At 37.0% G+C, this 17,764-nt stretch overlaps 1 protein-coding gene across 1 annotated transcript in view; it reads right to left on the bottom strand.

Annotated features, from left to right (window-relative positions):
- DIO2 (iodothyronine deiodinase 2) overlaps positions 1 to 17,764 on the bottom strand; it is a 275,547-nt gene that overhangs the window by 28,795 nt on the left and 228,988 nt on the right. Inside the window, 1 exon segment of the mRNA XM_043984393.1 lies at positions 6,865 to 7,015. Within this exon segment, the coding sequence (XP_043840328.1) occupies positions 6,865 to 6,897 (33 nt within the window). The 5' untranslated portion in view covers positions 6,898 to 7,015.

Below are 17,764 nucleotides of genomic sequence, written 5' to 3'. Positions count from 1 at the left end.
CTTCTACATACTTTGAGGTTCCTTCTCCACCATCCCCATCCCTACTTCAATTTCTTTCAACCTGTGTTCCTCTTAGCATGGTATCCAGACTCCTCAAAACCTTCATTGTCCACCTTTTCACAGTGAGTAGTTTGTTAATATCCTTCATAAAATGTGGCACCTAGAACTGAACACAGTACTCCAAATTTGGTGTAACCAGGGCACAATACAGAAGGATTACCCCCTTTTCTGTCTTGGACATAAACATCTTAATATTATCTAGATTTAAATTCACATTTTTTATTGATCTATCCCATTGCTACGCCATATTAAATTAGTAATGCACTATAACATGGAGATCTTTCTTATACAAACTGTCATCCCTTTTCATCTACCCCATAGTATATATTTGAAGTTGATTTTTTAAACCTAAAAGTAAAAATTTACATTTATACCTAGAAAATTTCCTTTTCTTAAATTCACCTGATTATCAAAGACTCTGAGATATTTTATGGATGCTGAATTCATCATCCAATTTATTAACTAATCCTCCCAGCTTTGTGTCTTAAAAGGTGAACTATAATAGAAATGACACCTATAATGATCCCTTCCATGTAAGCTAAGCCAGTTAATATTTTACCCTAGAAGACTAAAAATGTGTCCAAACAGGTGGAGGGTAGTAGTCAGACTATGGCACTGTATAGCAGTAACATCATCCACAGGCCCTAACACAGGGCTGTAGTCCTTCACCCTAATGTAATGGTCATTGTAGTGGGCCTTGGCAGCAGGAAGTGGAGAGAGAAGTGGTGAAAGCATGGGCAGGAGAGTGGTCAGTTACCTAGGCAACTACTCTTGTAGACTCTGGCATACATAAAGTAACAGAGCACTGGTTCAGGTGGATACAGCCCCTCTTGTCTCCATATGGAAATTTGCCCAGTCAGGAGGATATGCTAGATCAATGTTGGTGTGCCCTATTTTCTTATGGAATCAGTCAGTAATGAGAATCATCCTGGATCATTACCCACTCAGTGTTCCTTGACCTACTGGACAAGTTTTTTCCCTCCCTGAGAGCTCTGAATTTTTTCCCCTTTGAATAGTCCATGGGATTAATGCTTGAGCTATTGATAGGGTTTCTTGATAATCTAGGGCATAAAAAGACCAGTCAACAAGGAGTCAGTGTCCCACTGAGACGAAAGTCACCATGCTCATTTGACCCAACACACATTGATTACCAGACACATTTCCATATGGAGATGAGAGGGTCCAATTGAACTAGTGCTGTATCTTTGCTGAGTATCCTTTCTATGCCATTGTTAAGTAATGTTGATGGATCTAAGTGTCTCATTTCATTTCACTCCTGAGTCTTAACCACTATTCTGGCAAGAAATAAGCCTGATCTACAATACATATCACTTATTCTTTATTCAAAAGAACTGATAAAAATTTTGAGCCAAATACAGTCAAGAACAGTTCTCTGATGTACTCAATCCAATGGAGATCTCTTTCCATGACGACATTTAACCATCAATGACTACTTATTTGGCCAGTTCCAAATTCCCTTAACTCGGCTATTTTCAAGGCCACATCTGTCTACATTGTCAACTTGGAGAACACGAGAAGACTCCCAAATTCTTAGGTGAAATCTAAGTAAACAATGTTACCCTGATCATACAAGTAACTCTGTCAAAAACAGAAATTAGGCTAGTCTAGAATAACCTGTTCTCAAAGAAGTTATGACTTTTTGAGATTTGTCGTTGTTGTTCAGTTGTTTCAGTTATGGCCTATTCTTCATGACCCCATTTGGGGTTTTCTTGGCATATATACTGAAGCAGTTTGCCATTTCCTTTTCCAACTCATTTTACAGATGAGGAAATTTAGGCAAACTGTGTTAAGTGACTTACCCAGGGTCAAAGTGTCTGAGTAGATTTAATTCTACTTTATTGAATGCAGGATCAGGAATTTAAGTAAGTGTCTGAGGCTAAATTTAAACTCTACAATGAGCCTTCCTGACTTCAGGTCTAACACTCTAACCACTGTACCACCTAGCTTCCCTTTCTGAGATTACCATTTCTCAGTCTTAATGTCAACAAACCATACTTTTATTAATATGTCCCAGGATTTTGCCATTAATCAAAGTCAAACTCATTGACCTGTAGTTGGTAAACTTGAAAATCAGGACATCATTTTTCCTTCTACAGTCCTACAGCATCTCTCCTATTCTCCACAGTTTTTCAGAGATCAATGACAGTGATTTGATTATGTCATCTGCTAGTTTTTCCTATGTTCTAGTGTGTAGTCCTTCCAGGACTTGTAATTTAAATTCACTGAGGGAAGCTATGAGCTTGCTTATCATCACCTTACCTATCTTGTGTTTGAAACCTAAGTAGACCTTTTTATTCTGTTCTTTTAAAGCCAAAGATCATTCTCTTCAGCAGAGAAGGTAAGCAAAATAAGTAGTTGAGCTCTTTCTCAAAGAACAAATAAAATAATAAAGGGTAAAATACAAATAACTGTTACAAATAGGAGCACTATTTTACAGTAATCATAATTAGTACAAAAAGACAGATCCCAGCAAACTGATATGAGATGTAATGAGAGATTGATCAATCTCAGATGGAAGAGAGAAGTGCAAAGGATTCATGGAGGTGGTGACATCTGTTTAGAGCCTTAAAGAAAGGGGTAGACTTTAACAGAGAGATAAGGGAGGAATTCATCACAGTCTTAGAAATGGTTTGAGTAGAAACACGTAGAAATATAAAAAGGGAGGCAGAGAACAGGGGCCATAGTATTTAGAGCTCATGGGAAGTTGTCTAAGTTTGCTGGACTGTTGAGTATATTATAGGAAATAGCAGAGATAAGATTGAAAAGCTATGTTGGAATTAGATTATAGAAGATCTTGAATACAGGATCAGGAATTTATTTTATAAGCACCGGAGAACACACTGAAGGCTTTTAAGTAAAAGGGAGACACAGAGTGGTACACTAGGATATTATCTAGTCAGTGATATGAAGGACATATTAGAAAATGGATTGGCTAGTCAGGAAAACTGCAGTATAGCCTAAAATAGTTTAGGCAAGTAATGAGCTTTGAAGTAGAGAGGATTTGGGGTAGTCAGGCTTATATATTAATAGAGAATGTTGTTGTTCAGCCATTTTCAGTCAGGTCTGGCTCTTTATGACCCCATTTGGAGTTTTCTTGGCAAAGATACTGGAGTGGTTTGCCATTTCCCTCTCCAGTTCATTTTACAGATGAGGAAATTGAGGCAAATAGGGTTGGTTACATGACTTGCCCAGAGTCACACAGTTAATAACTGAGGCTAGATTTGAACTAAGGAAGATGAGTCTTCCTGACTCCAAGTCCAGCAGTCTATCCACTGCACCATCTAACTGCCCAGTCAGAAAATGGTGTGTTCTCAAATAATAAAGATAAAAAGGAAAGAGTGACTTAGGTCTTGGAATTGCAATCAGAAGACGTCAGATCAAATCTCTATATTACTGCTTGCTAGCTATGTCACTTTTGGAAAGTGACTTCATCTCTCTGAATGCCTCAGTTTCCTCATGTGTAAAATGTATAGGCTATAGGGTCTATAAAAGTTCTTTGTAACTTTTTTTATTTGTTCATAGGCTACCATGAGTCCTTTAAATATCACTAATTTTTGTTTGTGGTAAGGCAGTTTCATATTTGATTTGTAAAAAAAATACAATTGTGGTGTTTAAAATTATATGTTGTCACCTTATTTCTGTCCCAAGTTTAGGAAAAATGAGCTGGGGTTTCTAATACATTTGTTACTTATAAATTAGAAGCTTTAGCACCAATTTGGGGCATTAAGCATTTATTAAAACATACCAAATATTAGTAAAGAGAGAACACTTGCCTCAGAAATTTAAGAAAGGCCTATCTATCCTAGAGCTCGGCCTGGCCTGCTTTTCGCCCTGAGTCCTCCACCATGAGCCTCTGTGAGCTCCAAACTGCAAGTGGAAGCTTCCTCTGGGTCTGGAGGAAAGGCGGTCCTTACACACTGCTTCAAGCTAATTAGCTAGCATCACCCAAATCCATTGGTTCACTGGACTTGAGGGTGGTCCATGAGCAGAATGTGACTAGGTCAGAGTTCACCACCAGAGGGTCAGGCCTTCAGGTAGCTGTGGTTCCAATCAAGTTAACTCCAAGTGAGTCAATCAGCAAGTCAATCCAATAAATCTTAATATAATCCCCTTGAGTCGGGGCCTCTGGGAGTCCCAAAATTCATTATTTTCTCACACAGTGAATGCACTGGACTTAGATGATATCTAAGACTCCTTCTAACTCTAACATTCTATGACTCTGTGAGGTGGGGGTATAAAAAATGTAAGTGGAAAAAGGGGGCAATTATGTCAGAGATATTTCCAAGAAATGATCTATAGGAACTGCCAATTGAATACAAGGGAATAGGGGGATATCAGTTAGGGAGAGAGAAAGAGTCCAAGTTATCTTTGAAGCTTCAGGTCTACATGACTGGATTCCTTAGCCTAGCATGTAGTCCACATCATGTGTTCAGTCTGCCTTTACAGTTTTATTTCATATGACTATACTTCACCAAGTCTATATTCTAGGCAAACCGGACTAACAGTTGTGCCCTTGTCTTTTTTTTTTTTTTTTAAACCTTTCCTACCTCTTTGCAGTCACATGGACCATCTTCCATGCTTGGAACTCTACATTTGTGTGTGTTGAAATCTTGCTCTTTTTTTTTTTTTTTTGCGGGGCAATGGGGGTTAAGCGACTTGCCCAGGGTCACACAGCTAGTAAGTGTCAAGTGTCTGAGGCCGGATTTGAACTCAGGTACTCCTGAATCCAGGGCCGGTGCTTTATCCACTGCGCCACCTAGCTGCCCCCGAAATCTTGCTCTTTTAAAGCATATTGAGGTGTCACTTCCCCCTGATGCCTTCCCTGGTATTTTCCAGTTCTAAGCTGGAAAAGTTTTGTTGTTTTTCATAGTATTTTCTCCAGATCTTTCTTTGACCTTGTATCACTTTAGCTTGTATTATGCCTATTCATGTGTTATATTAGTCTTTTCCCATTAGTTTGGAAGTTCCAGGAAGGAAGAGTTCTACTATTTTCCATCTCTTAATTAGCAACACCTAATAGGGTGTCTTGCCCATAAGAGACATAGAGCTAAATATAGGGACTCAGTCTATGACTTCATTGTTATAAAGAACCCCTTCCACCAATGCAGTTTGGCCCCTAATAGTCTTAGAGAGTTGGAAGAAACAACACTGAGAAGTTAAGTAAGTAGGATCGCGCAGCACATATTAGTCAGAGGAAGGATGTGAACTTCCTGACTCCAAAGCCAGCTACACCATGATCAACATACTTACTATGCATTCACTGCACCATGATCCACCACCATAGACATGCTAAGTCCCTAATACATGTCTGTTGGATTTAAATTGACCATAAAGAAATGGTGGGAGCAGAGATGTCAATTTGGAGGCTTATTTCTATAGAAATGATCTTTGAAACTAGGAATTTATTGAAGAGACAGACACTTGGGACCATTGAGTTTAGGAGGTCATATATGACCCTAAGGTATAAAGGATTAGCATTGAAGGAGTTCACAATAGAAGACCTCACCATTTACAATAAAGACCAAAACATAATTATGCTGAATGATGAGAAGGATATGTGGGCAGAATTGGAGACTTGAGAAGAGGAAGAGGTTTAAACATGTGTTGTCAGGAATATAATAGATAATAAATATAAGATAAAGAACTGGTAAGGAGCAGCAAAGGACCAGTTGATGTTAGATTGCATAAACTTGTGTTGGACCCAATCATTGTGGCTTTTTTTTTTCTAGTAGCATTTAGTTGATCAGACATAGGGGCAATGAAAATGGATGATGGGAGTTGCCCAAGTATTATAGTGGTCAGCAGGGCAAGAGCTATAAAAGTTCAAAAGCAGAGAAGACGTTACTGGAAATAACTGATCATAAGGTCAAAACTAAGAAGGGAGATCAGCACAAATTTTAGAGTGGGAAAACAAGGAGAAGTAAAGGAACACAATGGATAATGAAGAATACATTTTCAAGGGAAATTACAATGTGAAAGGTAAAAGGGTAGTAGATTGCGGTGAAAAAGAAAATTTCAGGGGTTTCAGTTTTCCTAGTTGAGCAGTTTTTAGAGATGGTAAAGTCTTAAGTTTTGACCATGTTGGTGGGTAGCTGAATTCAAGAGAAGACAGAGATTACAACAGTTGAAGGAGTTCAGAATTTCTGGAATTAAAGTAATAGGAACTGTAAAGCAACTCTGGATTCCAATTAGAAAAGTTGGAATTTGATGGTTAATGAACCAAAGATAAAACATTCATTTTGGCATGCTTAATAAAAATCTCCATTTAGAAGTTGGCTATGTCACCTTTCTTACCTTAGAAGATAAATCATCTCTTAGTAGATATCCTCCTCCCAATAATCACAGTCATTATACACAATGAAAGAGCTTGTTTAGCACTTCATCATGATATATCCTATCAGTAATAACATGGAATGGGGAAGCAAGTCATGCATTTTCCCTTTCTCCCTTCCTCCTTATGGAGAGTTAATACATATGTGTAAACATCATTGACCATCTCCACTTAGTAACTTGCTTAAAGGAAAGAAAACACTGGCTCTGTGAAGCATTGTGAAGTATCGTCATGTAGTAGGTAGCAGACACCCTCAATAACAGCAGCAAGGGTATTATTCAGAGTATATTCATGATTTGAAAATAGGCTCTTCAAAGTTCTAATTCTACAGCACTGAATTCACTGTGTGAACTTGAGCTCATTATTTCAGCTGACATAAATGAAGAATGCAGCAGTTTCTTACTTCCCCACATTACAGAGCACTCTACCTCACTGTATGAACCTGAGCTTACCTCCATGGGCCTCAATTTCTTCATCAATAACATGAGCAGGTTGGACAAGGTCAAACAAGATCCAAGGCAGTTGAGCTGTGGACGTATCAATGAGCAGCTATTTGGACTAAGCTTGAGTAATGAACCAAACTTTTTCACACTTCAAGGTTACCTGCCAGAAACAGAGAAAAAAAGGGATAAGAGGCAGCTAGATGGCGCAGTGGATAGAACACTGGCCCTGGATTCAGGAGTACCTAAGTTCAAATCCGACCTCAGACACTTAACACTTACTAGTAGCTGTGTGACCCTGGGCAAGTCACTTAACCCCAATTGCCTCACCAAAAAAAAAAAAAAGAAAGGGATAAGAAGAACTTAGAAGTTAGGGTTTGTTAGGTTGATCCTTTCTATTGCTGTTATAGAGCTATTTGTTTTGAAAGGTGAGACTGAGGCAGATAAAAACTCTTATCGAGGGGCGGCTAGGTGGCGCAGTGGATAGAGCACCGGCCCTGGAGTCAGGAGTACCTGAGTTCAAATCCGGCCTCAGACACTTAACACTTACTAGCTGTGTGACCCTGGGCAAGTCACTTAACCCCAATTGCCTCACAAAAAAAAAAAAAAACAAAAAAACAAAAAAAACCTCTTATCGAAGTCTAGTACAAGAATCAGAATTTGTAGCCAGCTTTCACTGTCTGTGTGTTCCCCTGGGTGGTAGTCATTGTAGGGGAAGTCATATGTGCTAGGCTATGCTGTGAAATGCCTGCGGTCTTGAGGATCCATCAGTGATCTATTATAATGAGATCCCTATTTAACAAACATATTAATTATCCCTTTAAAATTGGACAGTTTCTTCAGAGGAGGTGCAAACTGTTGGGGTAAGAAAAACAGGCTTCATAGCTTAGAGCTCTGGAAGCTCCGAGTACAATTCTCTTATTCCTACCTTCAGTCTACAACCAAGTACCTGTGAGTGTTTTTTGCTATATTTTGCCAGTTTTGTAAGTAGCTTTTGTCATATCAAAAACACTCAAATAATAAATCAAAATCAATGAAAATGACCTGTTTTTCTTTATATACAAATGCCAGCACAATATACTTTCCAAGTTCAGACACTAAATAGCTAAACATTGAGTGATACTCAACTTTATTTGGGGTGTCTGCTAACCATCTTTCTGTTTGCTAAATGATCATGCTGACAGTATCAGAATGGAAGACAGAGGAGACTTATGCTTGTGTTACTGTGTGCTTGCTTGTGTAAGTCAACATTTATGCAATACCTGTGTACAGTCCTGTACCTACACTTTATAGGAAGAAACTGCTGCATGTCATTTTTTTTCTTTTTGTACATATGTGTCTTGTCTCCCCTAAAATGACTGTAAGCTGTTGGAAAGCAGACACTGTCTCTTAAACTTATTTTGTACCCTTGCAACTAACATAATGCCTTGCACATGTACATTACTCAATAAATGTTTTATTAGCTTAAAGTACACAATGTTTACTTCTTTGACAACTGCCAATCACTCATCTATTGTACTATTCTGAAGAGAGGGGAAATAAACATTTTCCCTTATTATTTCTGTACTAGAATCATCTTTTTCTTAGCACCTCAGTTCTTCAGTGATAGGTGTTGTAAAAATGCATAGACTGATGATAAAACTGTAACATTTTCATAAATTATTGAACTAAAGTCATTTCCTTTTTCCATCCATTTTTAATGATATGCAGTACACATGCTGACTCAGAGTGAGATTGCTTTTTAAAATATGAGGTGGTCTCAGTTTACTCATTTGCATATATCCCAGAATGCAATAAACTACAATGTATGTTAGGAAATTACCAACTAGGTCATAAGAATATGAAGACCAGGACAGAAATTCAAAGAAAGAAGATTTGTAGAAATAATATATACAGATCTATTATTTTTGGTTTCCTAAAGAAAATAAGCTTTATCACCATATATTTGTTTTGTTTATAGTAAATTGCATGATTTTCCCATTCTATCAATGAAATTTTCCAATAAGCAAAGTCCCATTAAGATACACATAACCTCCACAGATATGTTTTGGTCACCTGACAATTTACACATGTAATCATTTCTCCCAAATCAGTTATTTTGCATCTTTTCAACTACTGATTATTCCATAACCCCTTAATAAAGTGGTGAGTAAGGGTAAGGGGGTGAACAGATCAGAAGGAGGGGAAAAGAGGATAAATGACAAAAAAGCATGAAATGAGATTAAGTATATGTATTTCTTATAACTATTCAGAAAAAAATACCAGTCCTTGTCCCTATTTGTATATGGAGGGCACATTCATTTGGTTCTCTGCTTAATTTTTCTCAGGAGAAAAAAACACTAAGTTCTCCTTGCCATCACAATACAGTAGAGCTCTATTTTTATGTACATCAAATTTTGTTAGTAGTTTTTGTCATATTGAAAAAGATTCAAATAATAAATCACAATAAATGAAAATGACTTGCTTTCCCAAAAGTATATAAAAATGCCAGGGCAATCTGCTTTCCATGTTCAGGCACCAAAGAGCTAAACATTGAGTGATATCCAACTTTATGAGGCACATAAAAATGAAATAAAAAATGAGAGAGAAGATAAACATTTAAGGAGATAAACGTCACCCAATAGGAATGATTACAAAGTTTGTAAAAATCTGCATTTTCCTTTGTTTCCTGTTTTCTTGATTCTCCCCATCCAACCCTATAGCTAACTGTAAAGCCTTTAATAATGTATATTATGATTTTCCACAACATTAGAACAAAGAATTTGAAAAAGGCCCAGGCTACATTTATGGGACAAAGAATACAGAATTTGCAACTACCTCAAATCTGCTTCATTTATCCATTTTCTGTTCATAAGGATTAGGTTTAGGGATTGGACCAGTGATTTCATTTGTAGGAAGAAGGCCCAGATTGAGGAAACCAACTCTACCAGATTGGCCTCTTCTTTGCAATTAATAGTCTTAGAGCAGTGGTGCCAAACTCAACTAGAAACAGATCCCTGTTTCTCTTCATTTACTTAGAAAACCAGAAATGAGCATTATCTATTTTATTATATTTTCGTTTATTTTGTTAAACATTTTCCAATTACATTTTGATCTTATTTCGGCTTCACTGGAGAGTTTTGCACTGCTTGTTTGATATTTGTGGCCTAAAGCACTGGAAATTTAAAAAAACTACATGTAGTCACGCTATCAGTATACATCAAAGGCAAGACTAGAACTCAGATCATTTTTCAGTCTTTAAGGACAGCACTCTATCCCCTAAACTCACACTTCCCCTTTAATAAAAAAGGAAAAAAAAACGGAAATAAAGCCAGATTTCTACATATTCATCACGTAGCTATTCACTGTATATTTTAAGATAGATTTAAGATACACACACACACACACACACACACACACACACACACACACGGGGGCAGCTAGTTGGTACAGTAGATAGAGCACTGGCTCTGAAGGCGGGAGGACTTGAGTTCAAAATCTCACTTCAGACACTTATTAGATGTGTAACCCTGGGCAAGTCACTTAACCCCAATTGCCTTAAAAACATCTGGGGCCATCTCTAGTCATCCTGATATATATCTTGCCACTGGATCCAGATGGTTCTGGAGGAGAGAATGAGGTCGGTGACCCTATACAGCCATTCCTCACTTAAATCCAATTCACTGTAAGTGATGACATCACCCTGATGTCATGTTCTTCTTCAAGAGCAAAGGAAAAATAACAAAACAACAACATATACATACATACATGTGTGTGCCCATTTTATACTGATGGAAAAGGGGAAAGGCATAAAAGAATATAAAAGGAAGAGAACTAGTTCTTATAACTTTGGACCTGACATCTTTGCTACTGGTCTGATAGAGCTACTGTATTATTACAAAAACTATTATCCTGTAAAATGGTTATAGTAATGTTTTAGGGTTTTTTAAAAACAAATAACCTCTCCAAAAAACATTTTTCATTGGCTAGTGATGTGCTCTACTATGTATTATTTGTTGAGGCAAATAGGTTTGTAGTGGATGGAGTGCTGGGCCTGGAGTCAAGAAAACCTGATTTCAAATCTAGCCTCAGATATTTACCAGCTGCATGACCCGAGGGGAAATCATTTAAACTCTGTCTTAGTTTCCTCAATTGCAAAATGGAGATATTAACAGTATTTACCTGGCAGAGTTGTTATGAGGATTAAATGAGATAATATTTGTAAAATACTTAGCCCAGTGCCTGACACATTGTAGGTGCTATATAAATGCTTAGTCCGTTCCCTCAACTTCATTTAAAAAAAAAAGAGGGAGAAACGTAGGGTTAATATCAGGAAAAATAGTTCTTAACAACTAGAACTATACAAAAGTGAAATGGGTTGCCTCAGAGGGTAGTTGATTCCCCCTCATTGGAAGTGTTTGAATAGACCCTAAATTGACTACTTGTCAGATATGTTATTGTGAGGATTCCTTTAGGCTAATAAGCTAACTTGAAAATTCAAAGTATCTGTGATTCAAGTTCCAGAGCATGTGACTAACAAAATTGAGGACAACACATTTTCTTGGATCCTCACAACTCTCAGTTACACTAACAACCCTACCCACAGGGTTGCAACAAAACACAACCCCATATATTGATCCCCCTTCCTTCTTTCCAGTACAGTGGAGATCTAAGCTCTAAGCTGCAGAAATTTGCTGAGGCCCTCATAGCCAGTTACTATGACAGCATTCTGTGCAGCAGAGAAACAGAGGGAAAGGGGCAGGACACTTACATGTCTGGGCTTGAAATAAAACTCGATCCCTTACCCCACACTCTCATACCTCTCCTGCCGTAGCATCAGAGATCCATTTCCAAATGGCAGAAATCACCTGAGGCTACAATTGTACTCTGTACTGTCAGACTAGAGAATAAAAAACCAGAAAGAATAGGAGAGACCACAGTAAGTATATGAGGGAGGTCTTTATGCCTCCCCCCTACACACATACACACACAAATTATGTGGAGCAGAGACATAGTCTGGTGAATTATGAATGTCATAGCATGAGAAGAGACAGATGCTTTGAGATCCAGCCCCAAGGGAAACCACTCTCAGAGGGGAGGGAATCAGAAAATGAGCAATAAGGGAAAATAAGGAAAAAAGACTGAAATTTCCAAATACAAAGACAATGGAATTCAAATAACTTAAGATGGTTCTGGACCTACCAGAAAATGTAGGACTTGGTGTTATAAAAATGGAGCTGACTTAATAAAGAAAAGAGGTAAATTAGGGACAACGAGGTAGGACAATTGATAGAGCATTAGGCCTAGAGGTGGAAAGACCTAAGTTCAAATTTAGCTTCAGACATTTACTATATGTATAACCCTGAGCAAGTCAGTTGACATATGTTTGCCTCAGTTTCCTTAATTCTAAAATGGGAATAATAATAATAATAATGCACCTACTTCCCAGGGTGATTGTGTGGATCAAATAAGATAATAAATAATAGTAAAGCACTTAGTACAGTTCCTAGTATGTAATAAGCATAATATGAATGTTGGCTCTTATTCATTATCATTGTTATGATCACTTAAGATCATAGAGATGAAAAGAAAAGTCCAAATTTAGGTGAAAGGTATTATTTAAGCATGAAAAGCAAAACATGGAGGAAAATTGAGTTTAACTTTGTTCAACAAACAAGGTCCTACTAAAATGCAAAGTACTGTGCTAAGTGCTAGTGATATAAAGACAAAAAAAAGAACATCTCTGCCCACAAAGAGCATAGGATATTGTTAGTTTTTGTCCTTCCATTCTTGAAGAGGACCATGACATTAGGGTGATGTCATGACTTAAAGTGAATTGGGTTTAATTGAGGCAAGGCTATGCAAGGTCATCAACCTCACCCTCTCCTCCAGAGCCATCAGGGTCCAGTGGTGACAGAGACTCAGGATGACTGAAGATGGCCCTGAGTGACTTACCCAGAGTCACTCAGCTAGTAAGTGTCAAGTGTCTGAGGCCACATTTGAATTCACATGCTCCTGACTCCAGGGCTAGTGCTCTATCCACTGAGCCACCTTGCTGACCCTTATAGGGATATAATACGTGTACAGAAAAGTAAATACATGGTAGTTTGATGAAGAACAGTACTTTTCATTTTTTTTATTTCAATAAAAATGTTGGTAAACTTATTTTGTAAATTAAAATTGAAAAAATTGATCAACATTTTTAGAATATCTGTGAATTCTTTTTCTGAAAGACTAGTATTTCTTTATCTTTTCCATAGCTGTTATGATTGGAAATTAACTTTTTTAAAGGAATAACTATCTCATCTGTGTTGTCTATTCTATTTATATATTCATTTAGTTGGACCTTGTTTTAGTCAATGTTGGACAATTACCTAAAGCAGGTTTGGCAAATTATTAAGCAATCTAGTATTATTACTAATTACTATTAATAAGTCCATAATTGAGACATTAGGCAAACTCTTCAAATGTAGCAATCTCTTATCTATCTCCTTCCTCCCCTATACACACACACACACACAGACACACACTCACTTTTAAAAGTGGAAGTTACTAGGTAACCAGGGAAATGCATAGTTCTTTTTGTACAAAGCCGAACAATTGGTTGTATGCTGACACAATATTGGCATCCTAGGTCTGAAAGGGCCCTGGAGAAATCAGCTACTCCATCCTTTAGTTAGGGAAATCAAAACAACAAATATTTACAAAGTACAAAGAGTTTTGGTTTTTGTTGTTCTAGTTTCCTTTAGAAGAGGACAGAATACCATCCGCTATAGTTACAGAAATAGCTGGCATTATAAATTGACTTATACTTTGGCAGTTTTTAAGCCAATTCAAGTTTCCCGAAAAAAAAAAAAATTGATCACCCAAGAATTGTAGCGCTATTTGTACCAAAGATGGTGAGATCCTGCTAGTTGATTCTCCTTTCAAAACTAAAGTAGATTAGGGCACTTTAATAGGTCTAGTTTTATTGAACCTACTTAGATGTGCCTATAACGAGGGGTGAAACACGAGGCCTATCCATGGCAGAAAATATTTTCAAATGTCTATGAAATTTTCAATCCAGCATGTCAAAAAATCCTTCATTTGCTTATTGCTTTTGTCTGCAGTTTCAGAACTAGTGAAATCAGTTGTTGGAAATGAGAATGAAGGAAAACTTCACGAAACAGATTTTTTATATTGTTCACACAAACAAAATTAATAGAAGTGAAAACAAATCAGAAATATTTATATTCCATTTAGTTTTGAGTTGTGACAAGGGCAATTTTGTGGCCAAGTTCCAGGCTAAAGTGTAGACTTCTACAATATAAAAATAGATCTCCTAAATAGATTTCTATTCAATCGCTACAAATCTCAACAGCATTGATATCATACCTCTTAAAGCAAAGACATTATAGCTATAAAGTCATTGGATAGAGAGGTAGGTTCAGAATCATGAAGTCTTTAGTTGAAGGAAGCTATGTGACATATCAGACCAATCACCATACCTCAATGCTATAAATAGAACTCCTGAGGACTGGATGTTACAGAGAAGGTAGGGATGCACTTTGGTAAAAGGAACTTCCTCCTTCTCTTTCAGTTCCTTACACCAAAATACAAAAACCCACAAAAGGTAAGTTCTTATCTGTCTCCTTTTCTCATTCTTATCCTAGAATACATCTTTGTAGACATATATGTATAGATGCATTTTTCTTTTGGTAAGTCATTTCATTTGCATCCAGTTCTTTGTGACCAGATTGTGAGAAACATACTAGGGGCAGCTAGGTGGCGCAGTGGATAAAGCACTGGCCTTGGATTCAGGAGGACCTGAGTTCAAATTCAGCCTCAGACACTTGACACTAGCTGTGTGACTCTGGGCAAGTCACTTAACCCTCATTGCCCCCCCCCCAAAAAAAACCCCAAAAAAACCAAAAACATATTGAAGTGGTTTGCCATCTCTTTCTCCAGCTCATTTTATAGATGAGGAAACCAAGGTAAATGGTTAAAGGACTTGCCCTGATATGAGATGTGAAGTTACTATTTCTGCTTTAGATGAAACATCATAAAATCTTCTCTAGTCCCATTACTAACGTCCTGAACACAGCCACTAAATACAAGGAAAATACAGACTCCTGAATTTTGGCCAGAGAAAACATATAAGATTCATTTTCATCTACCTGGTTGAAAATGTACTCATGAAAAACACAAGAGATGCTTACTTCCCCATTGAAATCAAATATAAAGTTATAAAGAATGCTTCCACAAAGTTTGAGAACATAGCAGTGTTTGAGAGATAGGATGCCTTTAAAGTACTTTTTGTCATCAAGTAAACTATGAAGCCATGTTGTGGTATGTATGGCTATGTTATAGTATAGAAAAAAAAGTGTTGGACTTAGAATTAGAAGACCTACAGTCAAATCCTGGTTTGTCACTTAATGGCTCCATGTTACTTATTAATTAGGGCAAGTCAGAAACTCCTCTAAGCCAGGGGTCACATGCATACTTCCTCTTTTCTTGTTGGTAATTCCCTATATATTTAGCAGTATTTTTAAAAATGATAGCCTTCCTTAAAAGCCAAATGTTCTTCAAAGCTCCCAAACACAAATAATGGCAATACTCTTCCCATTACCACTAACAGAGAGAAAAGCCATATTATCATACCTGGCTTTTGCTTTTGTTATACATGGTCAGCAAATCATTTCTACCGTATCCATCTATCAATGATATAGCATGCACAAAAAAATACAGGCATGCGTGTTTATTGTTTTTCTTCTTTCTTTTTTTTTTAATCAAACACCATTTAAGCAACTGAATAGGCCCACCACTCCCTTCCAAGTCAGAGTCCTTGGGCCCTGCCCCAGTACTAGCAAGTGAAAGGCTTCTGCAGATCACCTTATTCACAGTGATTCATGATGGAAGATGGCAGAAGACATATATAGATGGATGAAGCCAATTAATCCTTCCAGTGACCTGCCCCTCTTGCTGAAGTTGTGCCCTATTAAACTGAGGGTGTAGTAGAAGGTGAGGAAAGAGACCACTGAATTGGAATTTCTTAATAGGCAACTGACAGTACTAATAGTTAGAACATGATCTGATTGCTAAGGGTTGCCTCTAGGGAGTTTGATATTTTTTGTGATTATGAGAAACACAAAGACATTCTTGTCTGCCAGTGCCATTTTTCCCTAACTGGAAACGTGGTGAAGATAAAATATTGTCATTAAAAATAGAATTATTATATGACATGAGCTATTTACCTGGGTGTCCTTTGGCATGTGATTTGTTACTAGTCTTCAATTTCTTTTTCTCCTAAAATGAGAGTATTAGGGGCAGCGAGATGGTGCAGATGAGTTCATGCAAATAAAAATGCACTGAGGGAGCAGCTAAGTGGCACAGTGGATAAAGCACTGGCCCTGGATTCAGGAGGACCTGAGCTCAAAGCCTGCCTCAAACACTTGACACTTAGTAGCTGTGTGACCCTGGGCAAGTCACTTAACTTCATTGCCCCACAAAAAAAATGCACTGAAAGGACCAGGCAGGTCTGACTTATGACCTGAGTTCAAATCCGGCCTCAGACACTTAACACTTATTAGCTGTGTGACCCTAGGCAAGTCACTTAACCCCAAATGTCTCACCAAAAAAAAAAAAAAAAGAATTGCTATTTTTATGTTCATTGAGTGGATTAATTTGTCAGTTTACTAATTTTTAAAATTCCATACTCAATTCATTAATCATTAATGATTTTTTCACTCCTTGCTGAATGTTGAAAGTTTGAGGATGTTGTCTCATTGTTTTAATTTTCTTTGGTAAAGTTCTTATCATTTCTGACTTGTTCTTTGACCTACTCATTCTTCAGACTCATCTGTTGTCTCCATTTTAGTCTGAATTTTCCCTTAAAATTCTCATTATTGATCTTGAAGTGATATTTTTACTCTCTTTGTTTTTCTGCATTTAGTTGTGAATTGTTCATGTATCCAAACATGGTTAATTGTTGCAATGGTGCCATGCAAAGAAGCATTGTATATGGCTTATGATTCCTCTCAGTAACTTCCAGATATATATCATATCTAATTTTCCTATAATTCTATTTATATATTCATTTCATTCTTGTTTATTTTTCTTTTAAGTTTGTCTAAGTCTGAAGAGGTCAAATTGAAGTAACCAATATTGAAAAATTATTCATATTTCTTTGTAACCAAAGAAATTAAATCCAATTAATTGATTTGTTGATTGATATTAATTATTATTAATTAATAGTAAGGTATTTTGTTCTATATTAAAATAGCTGTAAAAGGGGGGGAAGGAGCTGAGTCAAAGTTATGTTAACAGGTTCCAAATTCAGATTGTTTCCAGAACCACCCATTAAGAGGACATTTGTACATTTCCAGGAATCATCCAATTCCAACACCCTTATCCTAGAACCTCATAAATGGAACAAACATTGTAGTTAATTTCTCAGAACTCATAGTACAAAAACAAGATGTGTACGACAGCTATGTTGGCACCTGCCGTGACCTATGTATGCATATTCCTTTACAATCTTTACTAAAGTCAAGCTCTAAAATCATAAAATTGTGAGGGCCTAGAATTTTGTTTCCACATTAATAATTATTGCTTTATGATTTCTTCTTATAGTCCAAATAGCTTTTACTTTAGATATTAGTGTGTAATTACTATCAGTGCATATATATTTAATGTTGGTATTAGTGTGGTTCTTTTAGAATAATGAAATTTCACTGCTTATCTCTTTTTTCTGCTTACTGTTGCCTCGTCAAAGATCATAATTGCCAGCCTTGCTGTTTTTGGATTCAGCTGAGATAGAGTAGACTCTACAACCTCTCATTTTAACTCAGCATGGGTCTTTATGTTTTAAGTGTGTTCCTAGTAAACAACATATTGTGGGGTTTTGCTTACTGATTCATTCTGTCACTGTCCTCTGTTTTATGGTAAAGTTAAT

This window comes from Dromiciops gliroides, chromosome 2, assembly GCF_019393635.1.
Source record: "Dromiciops gliroides isolate mDroGli1 chromosome 2, mDroGli1.pri, whole genome shotgun sequence".
Taxonomy (NCBI): Eukaryota; Metazoa; Chordata; class Mammalia; order Microbiotheria; family Microbiotheriidae; genus Dromiciops; species Dromiciops gliroides.
This window is presented reverse-complemented; position numbering and strand designations above follow the sequence as displayed.